At 35.7% G+C, this 15,340-nt stretch overlaps 1 protein-coding gene across 1 annotated transcript; it reads left to right on the top strand.

Annotated features, from left to right (window-relative positions):
* Positions 1 to 2,174: 2,174 nt before the first annotated feature.
* Positions 2,175 to 2,780, top strand: LOC110924132. The gene has a single exon (XM_022168166.1). It carries the CDS (start codon positions 2,175 to 2,177, stop codon positions 2,778 to 2,780), a length of 606 nt encoding a protein of 201 aa, XP_022023858.1.
* The last annotated feature ends 12,560 nt before the right edge of the window (positions 2,781 to 15,340 follow it).

The raw sequence follows: 15,340 nt of genomic DNA, 5'->3' as shown, positions 1-15,340 counted from the left end.
CTTTTATCTAAGGAAAACTACTTTTCAACACCAATACACTAATATTTTAGAACTTTTGGTACTAAGGGTGTGTTTGGGATTGCTTTTTCAACCTGATTTTTTGATTATTGTGTTTTGAAATCGCAAAAAATCTATTTTGAGTGTTTGGTAAAAAAAAAAACTAATAAAAACTGATTTTTTACGTTTTGTAGAGAACAAAACGTGATAATCCAAAAGTAGGTCATCCCTTACTGCAGGAAAACGTGATAAACCAAAAGTAGCTTTTTTTGTCATTTCACTTATTTATTTTTTAAAATATCTATATTTGCCAAACACTCAAATTGTTGATTATCTGATTATTGTGATATCAAACAACATAATCAAATCCAAACACTATTTTTCTACAGCACGTTTTGTTATAGCTAATTATCTGATTCTGATTATTCAAAACGCATAATCTATTTTCAAAACTCAACCCCAAACACCATCTAAATAGAAGATATTAAATGTTATATAATAAGTTTTGTTAATTTTAATTTTAGAATAATATTATTATTTTACTAATACATGATATACTTCTTATTTTTTCTCATTGTGCGCATTTATTTTCTCATGCACTTTTTTTTATTTTTTTTTGCGCTTTCCATTTAGATCCCAGACGAGACCTATACATCTTGAATGCGTCTAGTACCTTTAATAACTATGGTTTAAAGGGCACTTGTAAGTTCTTTTTAACATGTTTAGACAAGCTTGCTTTCCACACAACTCAGGTCATGGATTTAGTGGTTATACTCTTCTAGAAAGTCAGTCCTCTTTTATTATTATTAGTATTAAACTTAATTAGATATATCTTACTTTATTTAATTTTATATTTAAAAGTACTTTGAAGTAAAGAAAGAAAAACGAGTTGACCAGATATGGCAATACCATTCCCACATGCAACTTCCAGCTATTAGAATAGAATCATCCATTAATAAATTATTCTTTAAATGTTTATGTTTAGTTTAATAGAATGAAAAAAAGGAATTTACTTGTGGATAACTAAGTAAATGAAATATTTTTTTAAGTGCTAATATCATTATAGAATATTGTAAATACTTCGTCTGCCTATTTTTTTTCTTAATCTGAGTTAATAATTCAAGTGATCAATCCCTATGGTGATAGATGCTAGCCATCAAGCCTCCTTGTTAGAGTACCAGTGGTAGTTGGTGACCTTAGTTAACTCTGATGATAGCTATCAAGTATTATCAATAACCAAAATCAATTTGTTACCATTTGTAAACAATCTATATTTTTATTAGTTTTATTATAAATGTTAAATCACTTAATCATGGGCTATAAGTTATGTGGTTAATCATATTGGATGATTAATTCAAATTTAATAACTCTTTTTTATAAATTGTAGAAATACCTATGTTTGAAGGTCTTGGGTTTATTTCTCACATACAATAAAATTAAAAAAAATTGCTTTTAATAAAAACTAATTGAAGTAAAATACTATATAGATGAAGTTGATGTTCAATTATGTGGCATAGTTCGTTAATATTTTTACGAGGCATAGTTTGTTACTATATTTACGAAAGAAAGATAAAGTTAAATAAGTTTAAATAAAATATGAACTTGAAAAAGACGTACTGGTTTGTTGCTAAGGATGAGCGGGGCACTAGCGGGGAGGCGGATCGGTGACCCCATTCCCCGAGCGGGAACATCGCCGCCATCCTTGCGGGGACCCAAATCGGGGAGCTGGGTCGGGGAGGAGTCACCGCATGAAGAGAGAGGAGATGGTGGGCCCATAGCTTGTAACAACCAATCAATGATTTTCTTTTTTTTTTTAATAAAAAAACACGTCACCTAAGAGGGGAGTGCCGCCATCAAATTGGAATGTGAGGGAGTTTAAGAGGAGAGTTAACGTGACATAACCTGAATGGGTGTGCATAAGAGAGAGGAGTGTCCCTCTTACCTTAAATTTTTGTCACCAATGGGTTGATATTATATTAATCTTAAGAATGACATAACTACTTATATCAGCTAACAGTTTATTTAATAATAAAAAAATAAGAATCACGCGCTCCGCGACCAAAAACGCCATCACATTGCTCTCTCTATAAATACCCTCTCATACCAATTCAACTTTCATCTTCACTTCTCTTTCATTCATTAAAAAACCAAACATCTTCCTACTAATTTTCACCAAAATGCAACAACATCAGATAATCGAAGATCCTGGATTCGCTCCAAGCTTCAGCTATTACTCTTCCTACAGTAAAACATCTAGAGCGGTCGCCAAAGTGATCCGCGAAGAAGAGGCAGCTCGATTTCACCAAAACGGGCACCTTGAGGGTCAAGATTTCGAGTTCTCGTTAGTGTTAAGCGACGAAGAGAGCAATTCACAAGGTTGGAATGTTTTCAAACGTGATACTCTGGTACATGATCGTCAAATTCCGAGTCCATTAGAGGATTCTTCTTCGTACTCGTCATCAGAAGCCGATGAAATGGAAAGTCCAAGTTCTAGAATTAAATGTAAGAAGAGTAGTTCTACCGGGTCTGGATCGAAAAGGGGGATATTACGGTTTTTGCTGAGGCGGAGCAACAGCGAATGTAAAGGGGATAGTTTGAAACAAAAACGTAATTTGGGTGAGGTAACGAAAGTCGGGGGGAGGTGGAAGGCGCAAACGCCGGTTCACGAACAATTTTACGTGCAAAGAAGAGCGGAAAATGAAGTTGGAAAGAGGAAATCGTATCTACCTTATAGGAAGGATCTTGTAGGATTGTTTGCAGGGAAAAAAATATTTCCCTTTTAATTAAGATTATGAAACACAAGTTTTGTTTTGTTGTTTCATGTAACATTTCAAACTGTAAATAAATATCTTTGAACGAATTTCTTATCATTCTTTATCTTAAACGATCAACGAGCTTTTTATCTTCTACGGAATCCGGACTTCATGATTAAATATACATTGCATTGTTTTTAAGTTAGGTATTATTGTTTGTTTCCTCATTTTTACCATTTTAATGTTTATAGTTAGACTAGTTTATGCCCCGCCCGTGTTGCGGGGCACTAAGCCGGATATTTCTCTCTCATAACATGTACGTATGTGTTTCAGTTACTTGTAGAATCTACTCATAACACAATCTCAAAACAAAATTAAATCGAGTCAACCAATTAAAACAAAATACTACCGTACTTTTGCTAAAAAAACTAAAACAGTGGAAAAACTACCGTTTGGCATGAATAAAAATTACATCGCGCCAACCAATTAAAACAAAACACTACCATAATTAAAAAAAAAAAAATACTAAAACGAATTTTACACTTAGGGCAAAATCGTAATTTGACTAGGAAAAAAAAACAATGGCAAAACTATTAATTTGAGCTGAGTGAAAAATCAAAATTTGGCTAGGAGAAGAAAAATAAAAAAATAATGGAAAATTTGTAAATTTAAATTGGGCAAAATTGTAATTTGGCTGAACCAATGGGGAAGCGGCAGGTAGCTGCCTTTTATGCCCCGTCTGCGTTGCGGGGCGCTAGGCCAAATATTTCTCAACCAATTAAAGCAAAACATTATCATAGTTTCACACACACACACACACAAAAAAAAAAAAAAAAAAAAAGCTAAACTAAAACGATAGCAAGACAATAATTTTAAGCTGGGGTAAAGTTATAATTTGTCTGGACCAATGAGCGAGTGCTAAGCTGCTGTTTGGCACAAATATAAATTACATAGAGACAACCAAATAAAACAAACACAAGCATAATAATGGCAACATTGTAATTTTGAACTGTGGTAAAATCATAATTTTAAACTGGGGGTAAATTCTTAATTTGGTAAAAGCTAATACAATAGCAATATTGTAATTTTGAGCTGGTTGCAAAATCGTAATTTTTAACTGATGACAAAATCGTAATTTTATAATAGGTGTGAAATAGTAATTTAGAACTGGGGTAAAAGCACAATTTTTCTGGAACAATGGTGGAGTGCCAGGCAGCTGCCTGACACTATTCCCCTCCATGGTCTATGTACATATATAAAATAGTTTTTACCCCGCCCGCGTTGCGGGCACTAAGCCGAATATTTTTTTCTCATAACATGTACGTCGGTGTTAGGGCTGTAAACGAGCCGAGCTCGACCCAGCTCAAGCTCGGCTCAAACTGAATTCGAGCTGGCTCGGCTCGAGCTCGAATTTCAAATCGAGCTGAGATTGTGGCTCGAGCTCGACTCGATTGAAATTCGAGCTAGCTCGGCTCGGCTCGAACTAACAAAGAAACCGCAAAATTTACTAATTAAAAAGCCCTAAAAATGAATCTTTTCATAGACTAAGGACATAATTGCAATTTAATTTAACCAAATCACTAAATATGCAAGTATAAATAGTTAACTCACTTTGTACATTTTCTTGACTTTTTTTAATAGGAGAGATACTCCCTTAGTTTTTATTTTCTGAGCAATGTGGGACAAAAAAAATGAAAAATGTAAACCTTATCGAGCCGGCTCACGAGCTCACGAGCCGAGCCAGGCCAAGCTCGAGCTCGGCTCATTTACAAACCGAGCCGAGCTGGCTCGTTTACGACCGAGCCAATTTCGAGCCGAGTTTTTTTCGAACTTTTTTCGAGCGAGTTTCGTGCGAGCTGCGAGCCACGAGTTTTTTAAACACCCCTAGTCGGTGTTTCAGTTACCTGTACATACTACTTATAACACGCTCTAAAAAAATTACATGGAGTCAACAAGTTAAAACAAAATGCTACTATGCAAAAAATAATAATAATAATAAATAAATAAACCAAAATGATGGAAACAATATCATTTTAAACTGGGGGCAAAATTTTATTTTAATGAGCATATGTCAGACAGGCATGAATAAAAACAACACCGAGTCAACCAATTAAAATAAAACACTACCGTAATGTTGTAAAAAACTAAAACGATACCATGACTGTAATTTTACATTGGGGGCAAAAGCGTAATTTGACAGGGGGGAAAATACATAAACGATAGCAAAACTGTAAATTTGAAATGAGGGCAAAATCGTAATTTGACTGTTAGGAAAAAAAAAAACAAAACCAATGGCAAAATTGTGAATTTAAACAGGGCACAAAACGTAATTTGACTTAACCAATAGGAAAGTGTCACTCAGGCAACTGCCCATCCATATCCTCCAATGGTAGGGAAACACTATTCCCTTCCATGTCTTTTGTTGTTATAGGTAACAGGTAATTATATAAGATTATAGAATGGAGGGCTAAGGAATGATGTATTGTACGACATAGTTGTGTGATTTGAATAGGGTTTGATCTAAATGCACCCTCTAATTACTAATTATATCCCCCTTATGAGAGGAAAAGTATCTGTCCCACATAGGCCCCACCTGTAAGTATGTAAGAGGAAAGTGATGTATTGAGTAATTAGAGGAGGGTGAATAATCAAGCTTTAATTTGTGCTATTCTTCTACACTAGCGGTAAGACCCGTGTGTAAACACGGGTCGTTTCTTAGAAAACCATGCATAACACATATTGATAGAACATATACATATGTGTATAGATATTGTACCAAAACGTGTTATCTATTATAGCTAAAAGACAACTATAAGTAAATATAAAAGATATTTAACAAACTTAATAAAAGATGTCTAAAAGATGTCTAAAAAACTTAATAAAATTCATCAGTTACATATGATTATTTCCATTCTCTTATTCAAAAAAGAGAGTATCCACCCATTGACAATGTAAATTGTTATAAACATAAGTACATATAAAAGATGTCTAACAAACTTAATAAAATTCGAATACAACTTAACTTTAACAAACGTTAACTAAGAACATACGATCACCTGCCTAAACAACACACATCAAACCTCACTCAAGAATTTGTTATGCAGCAACATGTCCTTTGCTACAAGTGATCTGGTTAAATATGCTACTACAAACAATGTAATAGCTGCTGATCCAACAATCTCCCTATACAACAGATGATACAAAAACGCTTCTTTATTACTGATTTTTATTTCTCATCAACATCTCCCTGATTTGTCCTTTGAATTGTAGTTCAAAGTCCAGGGAGAACATGTCTTCTTCATCATCCCTCTCAAGTTGAAGGTCCAACAAATCTTGGAGATCGTATGCATTCAGATTATATGCACTATCTATTTTAATCTCTTCAACACTACCATCTGATCTGATCAAAGTCAATACTTGGGTTTTTGAGCATGACTTCCACTTTACTATTTTTGGATCAGTTGGTTTTCTTGGGCAAAGAATTATTGAAGATGAGTTTGGTGATTGTGGTCTGCTAACTAAATTTGCAATGATTCAGACAAATCAGATGATGAGAGAAGGTTTTTCGGAGTACCGATTTTTAGAGACAAAGCAGCAGTTGTAGGATAGACTGGGTTTTGAAGAACATTTGAATGTTCAGCTCTAACTTCTTCCAGCTTTTTGTAGGTCTCAACTATCTCCAGTTTAGACCATCTAGCAATGGATCTAACTGGACCATAACCAGCAGCCACAAGCTCTGCTCTCATTCTTTTAAGCTTCAATACCTCATCTGAATCCACTGTTTTGACTTTCTTCCAATTAGGTGGAGTTAGCTTTACTAGAGGATCATTCTTCATTTTTGTGATTCTGTCGATATGAGTTTTTCTCTTACATGTGGAGATGATTTCTGGTGAAGGAAAATGTTTTGGTAGTGAAGATGAATGTATGGAAAATCTTTGGGACGTTGGAGATGGTTCGATTGTGGTTGGTGTAGTGAAAATGATCATGGCAGATGTTTGAGAAACTTCTGCTGAAACAACTGGTGTCTCAGCAGCTGTTTGGTAAACATCTGCTGATACTCTTGTGTTCCCAGCATCTATTGACAAAATAGGTGATGATGGTGTGGAAGGTATTTGCTCCTTCTTTTGTGATGGTTTTTTTTTTGGAGAAGGTTGGGATTTAGGTTGAGCAGGGGATACAATTTCTGTAGGATTAGCTTTTGAATATGGTGACAACTTTCTCAGTGAATCTTTCTCCCCCTTTTTGGCATCATTATCATCATCATTTTTCTCAAAGATTGATGTAGAGGTGGAGCCAGTAAGTTTCAATAGATGTTCCTTAATGTTCATAATGTCTGCTTGTGTGTCTTTATACCTGGCATCAACCAAATTTCTGATAAATTCCAAACTGAAATTGCGGTTACTTTCAGCCAAATTCCTCTGAGCTTGAAGGATACGTTGCATAGAATTCAAAAGCTCATTGGCAATTTCCTGTCTGGTAGATTGACTTTTAGAAAGCTCTATCATCTGCTTAATCAATTCTTTCATTTCAGCAACATCTGTTTCAATGGTAGACACTCTAACCGTCAAATTCTTATAAGTTAATTCATCACCTACTTTAATAGGATCATCTGAATTCCAACCTGTAGTGGTTTTATTTGTTTTGATAATAGGAGAAGTCTCCATATCATCAGAAACAGATGCCCCTTTTTCTTCGTTCTTGGGACTTCCCACTGAAGCAGAGATTACAGTTGTAACCTCATCAGTGGTTGCCTTCAAGGGAGTCTTAATGATGTAACCGCTGTCCAACTGAGCACCAATGGGTTCAACAGTTGTAGTGGCTGCTCCACTTGAACTACCACCAAGAGTTTCTTAATGCTCAACGGGGATAACCTCCTCAACTGTTTGTAGGATAGGAGATTGAATTGGTTCAGACATAGTCATTTGTTGCAATATACTCTCAGTAATGTGTGCATTAAAGGAACTATTTTCTTTCTGAAATTCAATTGCTTCAAACAGAGCTAATATTGTTGATGGAACTTGAGTCGAGGGTTGTGGTGTAGAAAGCGTGATTGCCCTGGGAGAGGGACTTTTAAACATACTTTCATATGAAAGGTCTACTTCATGTTGTGGTGTCTCTGTACTTACAACATGATCCTTTTGTGAGGATACATGAGGAGTTTGGATGGGTTGAGATCTTTCCAACAACTGTGAGGAAGTAGCAGCAGTGGTTTCAAGTGACATTTGTGTTGTCACTGCATTAACCTCTGGGATCTCATCTTCCAGAGGAACCTTTTTATTTTGTTTGGTTTTGGTGGGCTTTTTGGATGTGACAGCTTTCTTTTTGCGTTTTCCTGGTGTGTGTTTCACAACACCAGTTGTGGTGTCATGATCATCAGGAGCAGTTTGCTCAACAACAGAAGTTTGAGCAATTGATGCGGACGCATCTAAAACAGGCTCATCCCCCTTTGTTTCAGTTGTTGAAACTTTTGACTCTTTATCCATAAGTTTAGTAAAAGTTTTACTTGAAAGACTATTTATTTGAAAAGCTACACCTTGTTCAAAATCTGTTTGTGACACTTGTTTTCGTAGGTAGTAGCTTAGAAGTCTTGGATACAACAGAAAAGCATTACTACGAACACCTTTTTCAATTTTTTCACATTTTTCACATTATTCAACAAATCAGAAAAAAATGCTTGTGATAAATTGTAATCAGATTTTGTTAAAATAGCATAACCCAAATACTGAATGTTCAAAGGTATCTCATTAAATGCGGTGGTCTTGGCTGAGAGACAAGTTAAAAGAGTATGAAACAAAAATTTCATTGGCGGAGGGAAGTTTGGTTTGTAGATAGTAACTTCCTTTAATTGTGCATCATACCCTCTTTCAATGAACTCTGTATGAAGTTCAAGTTTTTCAAAGTTGTTCTTACCTCCCAAGTCGTCCAATGCAAATGTAGTGGAAATTGTAAAGGGAGAAATTCGTACCACACTTTCCCCGACCTTAGATGTGATGGCAACTGGATTATTATCTTCAGACTCTATTTCAGCATTAAACCAATATTATCGGAGTGTTTCTGTATGAACCGGAGCATCAGCAGTAAGAATTAATTTGTATTTTGATGACCTTAAAAGGTCAATTATTGAGTGATAGCTGGTATTTTTGCTGGTTTTCTCGAAGATGGGGAGGTAGTTGTGAGGGTTTTTGATGTTCAGAGACATGAACGGAGAAGAAGGTGATTTGGGGATGAAACAGGGTTTAAGTGGGAGGGTTTTTAATATGTTGGAAACTGTTTTTAAGAATTTTGAATTCGAGACGGCAGTGGTAGAACCACGATTTAGGGATGAAACAACTTTTATATAGAGAGAAGAAGTGAATGCTGACCTGGCAGTAGTTACAAATATTTGATGGCTAAGATCTGTCCATGTCAGAACCTCTCTTGTGACAACCGATGACAGTTGTTTGGAAACCTCTGTTGGTCGTTGGGAACAGTGTGAGTCAAACAGTCGTTAGATAAACAGAAGTTATGAGAACAGATGATAACTTTCAGCTGTTGTTTTATTTTTAGCTAACATCTGTCCACGTCAGAACCTCTGTTGTCATAATGGATGACAGTCAGCAATATAGTAAATCAACGGTCATTAGGATAAACAGAAATTATGACAACAGACGGTACCCTTTAGCAGTGGATGTATTTTTAGGCAAGCAGAAGTTTCAAAAATAGTTGTTTTCAATCGGTGCAACTCAACAGTCGTAAGTCTAACATCTGTTATTAGCCCAACCACTGTTAGTATCAAATCCTCTGTTAAGCATTTTAAGGTTGAATATCATCTGTTGTTCGTTAACATCTGTTGACCCATAGCAGACCTTTGCATCTCCAGACATTTATTTATCAGCAGATGCTCTCTTTTGTCAGACTTTAGCTACAACACACCTTTTATAACAGCAAAATATACCGTAAATTCTTCCAAAAAACTGTTATTGATAAACAAAATTATATAATAATACTTATAGCAGACGTTATATAATAATACTTATTCATCATTAGCCCAACCACTGTATCAAAATCCTCTGTTAAGCATTTTAAGATTGAATATCATCTGTTGTTCGTTAACATCTGTTGACCCATAGCAAACCTTTGCATCTTCAGACATTTATTCATCAGCAAATGCTCTCTTTTGTCAAACTTTAGCTACAACACACCTTTTATAACACCAAAATATACGGTAAATTCTTCCAAAAAACTGTTATTGATAAACAAAATTATACAATAATACTTAGGAATGACTAAAATAATTAAAATGAAGATGCGACAACAAAGATTAATACTATTATAATTTATTCATTTAGTCAACAGTGATAAATCAACAGTCGTTAGAATACACAGTTGTTTCATCATTAGCAAATGTTCTCTTTTACCAAACTTTAACTACAACAGACCTTTTACAACTCCAAATATTGACTCTCTGTAATTTGCAGGAGCACAGATTCTTCAAAAAACTGATATGAATGATCAAATTCTAAACATTTGTTTTATCTTTGCACTCATCTGTTCACCATCAAACCATCCCTTGATACTATTAAACCTCTGTTGACTTACCAAAAAGATGTTCAGACATAACTCAACATCAACATAATCTGTTCACCATCAAACCAACCCTTGACACTATTAAACCTCTGTTGACTTACCAAACAGATGTTCAGACACAATTCAACATCAACATAATCTAAATCTTACTCAAACACTAAATAAGTAAAACTAAAACACAACATAGATTCATAAAATTAAAATTTATTCATGACATTAAAACTAAAAGTGTCACGGCCCCCGACCCGGTTTGACCCGTTTCCGGAGCCGCGGGGCAGAAATCCTGCGGTACTTTATTTATTGTGAGTTTAGCAGCGGAAAAATTTATTCACAGGATCGGCTAAGTTAAAATATTTCCCGATTTATTTTATTTCACAATTCGGGATACAACCCCGGTTAATTTACAATAACAAGATTTTATTAATAAAACATAATTCTTTATTTTATATTGAGCCACTATCTTAAGCTTGAAATGCTTCCCCTGCATTTCTCCTGAATTACAGCAGATCACCTGAAACATGTTTGAAAAAATTTTGTCAGCGGGGAAATACTGAGTGAATCATTCATTTTACTGAAAATGACACATTTGTTATAATTCACAGTATTAAGAGTTTTTACATATGTTTATTATCAACCAACATTTCAAGAATAGGTATTTGTCACAGACCAGCTCTGTGACTGTGGTCATATCACCATTGGCTGTCCCAATGAGTGACGTATGTCACAATTAGGCTCGCCCACCTAATGTGAAGGAAACAATAATAACAATACTGTGCACAATACCCCACATACCGGCTGTAATTTGGTGATTACATAAACTTAATCACTGTAATTATAATTCTGAAAAATGATTTGGAGTATTGTAAAACAGTTGATAAAAAGAGAATGACTCACATTGTAGATTTAGTACTGACAAAATATGATTTTATCCCTGTTAACCTAATTTCACAATAATGCACACAAAACAGAGTTAGTGATCAATACAGCAGTTACGATAATTTCCCGAGATCAAATATTCGCAATGAATGACCAAGTGCGATACTTCAACTCATTTATCAAAATGACAAACGACAAAGTATAGTACTTCAACTCATTATCGAATTATCGACAACGACAAAGTACAATGCTTCAACTCATTATCGAATTATCGACAACGACAAAGCATAGCCCAATGTGGGCGGCACTTAGACATTCTTTGGGTATACTGATCCCGGAAACTGAATCGTAATAGCGATCGAGTAATTACCCTGTTCTGCGGCAGCGATTCAATAATTGTGTGTGTGTGTTGGACTGTTTTGCTTATAATTCGACGTATATTATGAATTTTAACGTCGTTCAAATGCCAGATTACAAGTCCCAACCCCTGCTATTTATACTGAAAATTTGACACCGTCGCGTAGCGCGAGGGGGTACCCCTATAAGCGTCGCGCTACGCGAGTGACCACCCTATTTTCATAGAGTAGCCCTTCATGCATGTAGGCTTGCTGTGTCGATAGTTTTGTTAATTTCGAATTTTACACAGAGTTATGAGGATAATCGTTACTAGGGTTTTGCCCCCCCCCCTGAGTTTTAGGGGCCCTGATCCTGATTCTGATTATTCTGGAAATTTTAGGGTTAGTGCAGAATTACTTGGGGGTCTCAATTAGGGTTTTCTTAATAGCTAATTACCATCCTAATTATTTAATTTTAATAAGAGTTGTTACATCCTCCCCACCTTATGAAAAATCTCGTCCTCGAGATTCACTGGAATAGATGAGGATACTTGCGTTTCATTTCTGATTCCAGCTCCCAAGTGTATTCTGGTCCTCTTTTTGAATTCCATTTGACTTTGACCAATACCAGTCGTTTGTGTTTGAGAAACTTGACTTTTCTATCTTCGATCTGTAGTGGTTTCTCTATAAACTTTAATTTTTCGTTCACCTCTATATCTTGAAGAGGTACTACCAGGGATTCGTCTGATAAACATTTCTTGAGATTGGATACATGAAATACATCATGTACTCCAGCTAATTCTTCTGGTAGTTGTAAGCGATAAGCAACTGGTCCGATTCGTTGAATCACTGGAAATGGTCCAACATATCGGGGACTCAGTTTTCCTTTCTTACCGAATCTTACCACACCTTTCCAAGGAGATACTTTCAGAAGTACTTTGTCTCCTATTTGGAATTCAAGTGGTTTGCGACGATTGTCGGCATAGCTCTTCTGACGATCTCTGGCTGTTTTCAATCTTCCCTTGATTTGAGTTATCTTGTCTGTAGTTTCTTGCACGATTTCTGGACCTGATAATTGACTTTCTCCTATTTCTGCCCAACATACGGGTGTTCTGCACTTGCGTCCATATAGTGCCTCGAATGGAGCGGCTTCAATACTTGAATGATAACTATTGTTATAGGAGAATTCAATTAATGGTAAATGGTTATCCCAATTACCCCCAAAGTCAATTACACATGCTCGAAGCATGTCTTCCAGAGTTTGGATTGTCATTTCACTTTGTCCGTCGGTCTGTGGATGATATGCAGTACTCAGGTTGAGTCGGGTTCCCATTGATTCTTGGAAACTTGTCCAAAATCGGGAAGTGAAGCGACTATCTCTATCCGATACGATGGAGAGCGGGACTCCATGTAAGGATACTATTTCATCCACATATAGCTTAGCTAACCTTTCCATGCTAAAAGTTTCTTTTATTGGTAGAAAATGAGCTGATTTGGTTAATCGATCCACGATTACCCAAATTGCATCATTACCTTTTCTGGTTCTGGGTAACTTAGTAACAAAATCCATTGTTATGAGTTCCCATTTCCATACCGGCATTTCTAATTGTTGTAGTAAGCCTGAGGGTTTCTGGTGTTCTGCTTTAACTTGTGAACAAGTTAAACACTTAGATACATATTCAGCTATATCCTTTTTCATTCCTATCCACCAGAAATTCTTTCTTAAATCTTGGTACATCTTATTATTTCCTGGGTGTACAGTATACCTAGATTTATGAGCTTCTTCTAAGATTTTCGATCTTAAATTTCCTTGTTTAGGTACCCAAATTCTGCTTCTGTGGAATTTCCAAATTCCATCATTTCCTTGTTCTAATTCTTTTAGGTAACCTTTCATTCCTTCGGTATCGTCCTTGATTGCGGTTTTCTGGATTTCTTTCACTTGTTCCCGTAAATCTACCTGTAGATTTATTCTAAGAGCACGGACTCGCCTTTGTTTTTCATGATACTTACGACTTAAGGCATCTGCTACTACGTTAGCTTTTCCTTCGTGATATTGAATATCACAGTCGTAATCACTCAGGACTTCCATCCATCTTCTTTGTCTCATGTTTAACTCTTTTTGCCCGAATATATATCTTAAACTCTTATGATCCGTATAAACAGTAAACTTACTTCCATACAGATAATGTCTCCAAATTTTAAGGGCAAAAATTATAGCTCCTAATTCTAAATCATGAGTCGTATAGTTTTCTTCGTGCTTTTTCAATTGTCTAGAGGCATACGCAATTACCTTCTTGCGTTGCATTAACACACATCCGTATCCTAATTTTGAAGCATCACAGTATACTTCAAAATCTTCCGTTCCTTCTGGTAAGGCTAAGATTGGCGCATTGGTTAATTTCTGCTTTAAGATTCTAAAAGCTTCTTCTTGTTTTGGTCCCCATTCAAACTTAGTGGCTTTACAGGTCAGCTTAGTTAATGGTACAGCTATTTTGGAAAAATCCTTAATAAACCGTCTATAATAACCGGCTAAACCTATAAAACTTCTAATTTCCATTGCAGTTTGTGGAACCTTCCAGTTGGTAATTGCTTCGATCTTAGTAGGATCTACGTGAATACCTTCGTGATTCACCATGTGACCTAAGAATTGCACTTCTTGCAGCCAGAATTCGCACTTTGAGAATTTCGCGTATAACTTTTCTTTTCTTAACAGAGTTAAGAGTGCATGCAAGTGCTGACAATGCTCGACTTGACTTTTGGAATAAATGAGTATATCGTCAATGAATACGATCACAAATTTATCCAAATATGGTTTACAGATTCTGTTCATCATGTCCATGAATGCAGCTGGGGCATTGGTTAATCCGAAGGGCATGACTGTAAACTCATAATGACCATACCTAGTTCTGAAAGCAGTTTTAGGTATGTCTTCTTCTTGAACCTTCAACTGATGATATCCGGATCTTAAATCTATCTTAGAGAAATACCTAGCTCCTTGTAATTGATCAAAAAGATCGTCAATCCTAGGTAATGGGTATCGATTCTTAACTGTAACCTTATTCAACTCTCTATAATCAATACACATTCTCATTGATCCATCTTTCTTTTTCACAAACAACACGGGTGCACCCCAAGGGGATGAACTAGGTTGTATAAATCCTTTGCTTAGTAATTCATCTAATTGCTTTTTCAATTCTAGCATTTCGGTAGGAGCTAATCGATATGGCGCCTTGGCTATCGGTGTAGTTCCTGGGATTAGATGAATCCTAAATTCTACCTCTCTGTCTGGTGGTAACCCAGGTAAATCTTCTGGAAAGACATCTGGGTATTCTGAAACTACAGGAATTTCCTTGAGTTCCTTGCCCTTAGTACAAATGATTATGGAAATCATATATACTATTCCTTGGTTCCGTTCATAATTAGCAACTTTCATTACTGATATGAACTTTAACGGCTTCCGAGGTTTATCTCCTGAAATCTTAACTATCTCTCCTGTAGATGTTTGAATTTCTATAGAATTTCTATCACATATGATTTGAGCATGGTTGGCTATTAACCAATCCATTCCTAACACAACATCAAACTCAGCTAATTTCATAGGAAATAGGTTTGCAGTAAATTTATGACCTAAAAGTTCTATGTTTACTTTTTGCAAAACCTGATTGATTTCTACTGAATTCCCATCTGCAGTTTCGACTGTAAAGATCTGCCTAACTGTAGTTAATGGTAACTTAAGAGCTTGACAGAATGAAGTATTAATAAAACTTTGGTTTGCACCAGAGTCAAATAATACTTTGGCATAGACGTTGTGAA

Source organism: Helianthus annuus, chromosome 17, assembly GCF_002127325.2.
Source record: "Helianthus annuus cultivar XRQ/B chromosome 17, HanXRQr2.0-SUNRISE, whole genome shotgun sequence".
Taxonomy (NCBI): Eukaryota; Viridiplantae; Streptophyta; class Magnoliopsida; order Asterales; family Asteraceae; genus Helianthus; species Helianthus annuus.
This window is presented reverse-complemented; position numbering and strand designations above follow the sequence as displayed.

Coding starts and splice junctions, on each gene's coding strand:
- LOC110924132 (XM_022168166.1), top strand. CDS start 2,175: ATGCAACAACATCAGATAATCGAAGATCCTGGATTCGCTCCAAGCTTC.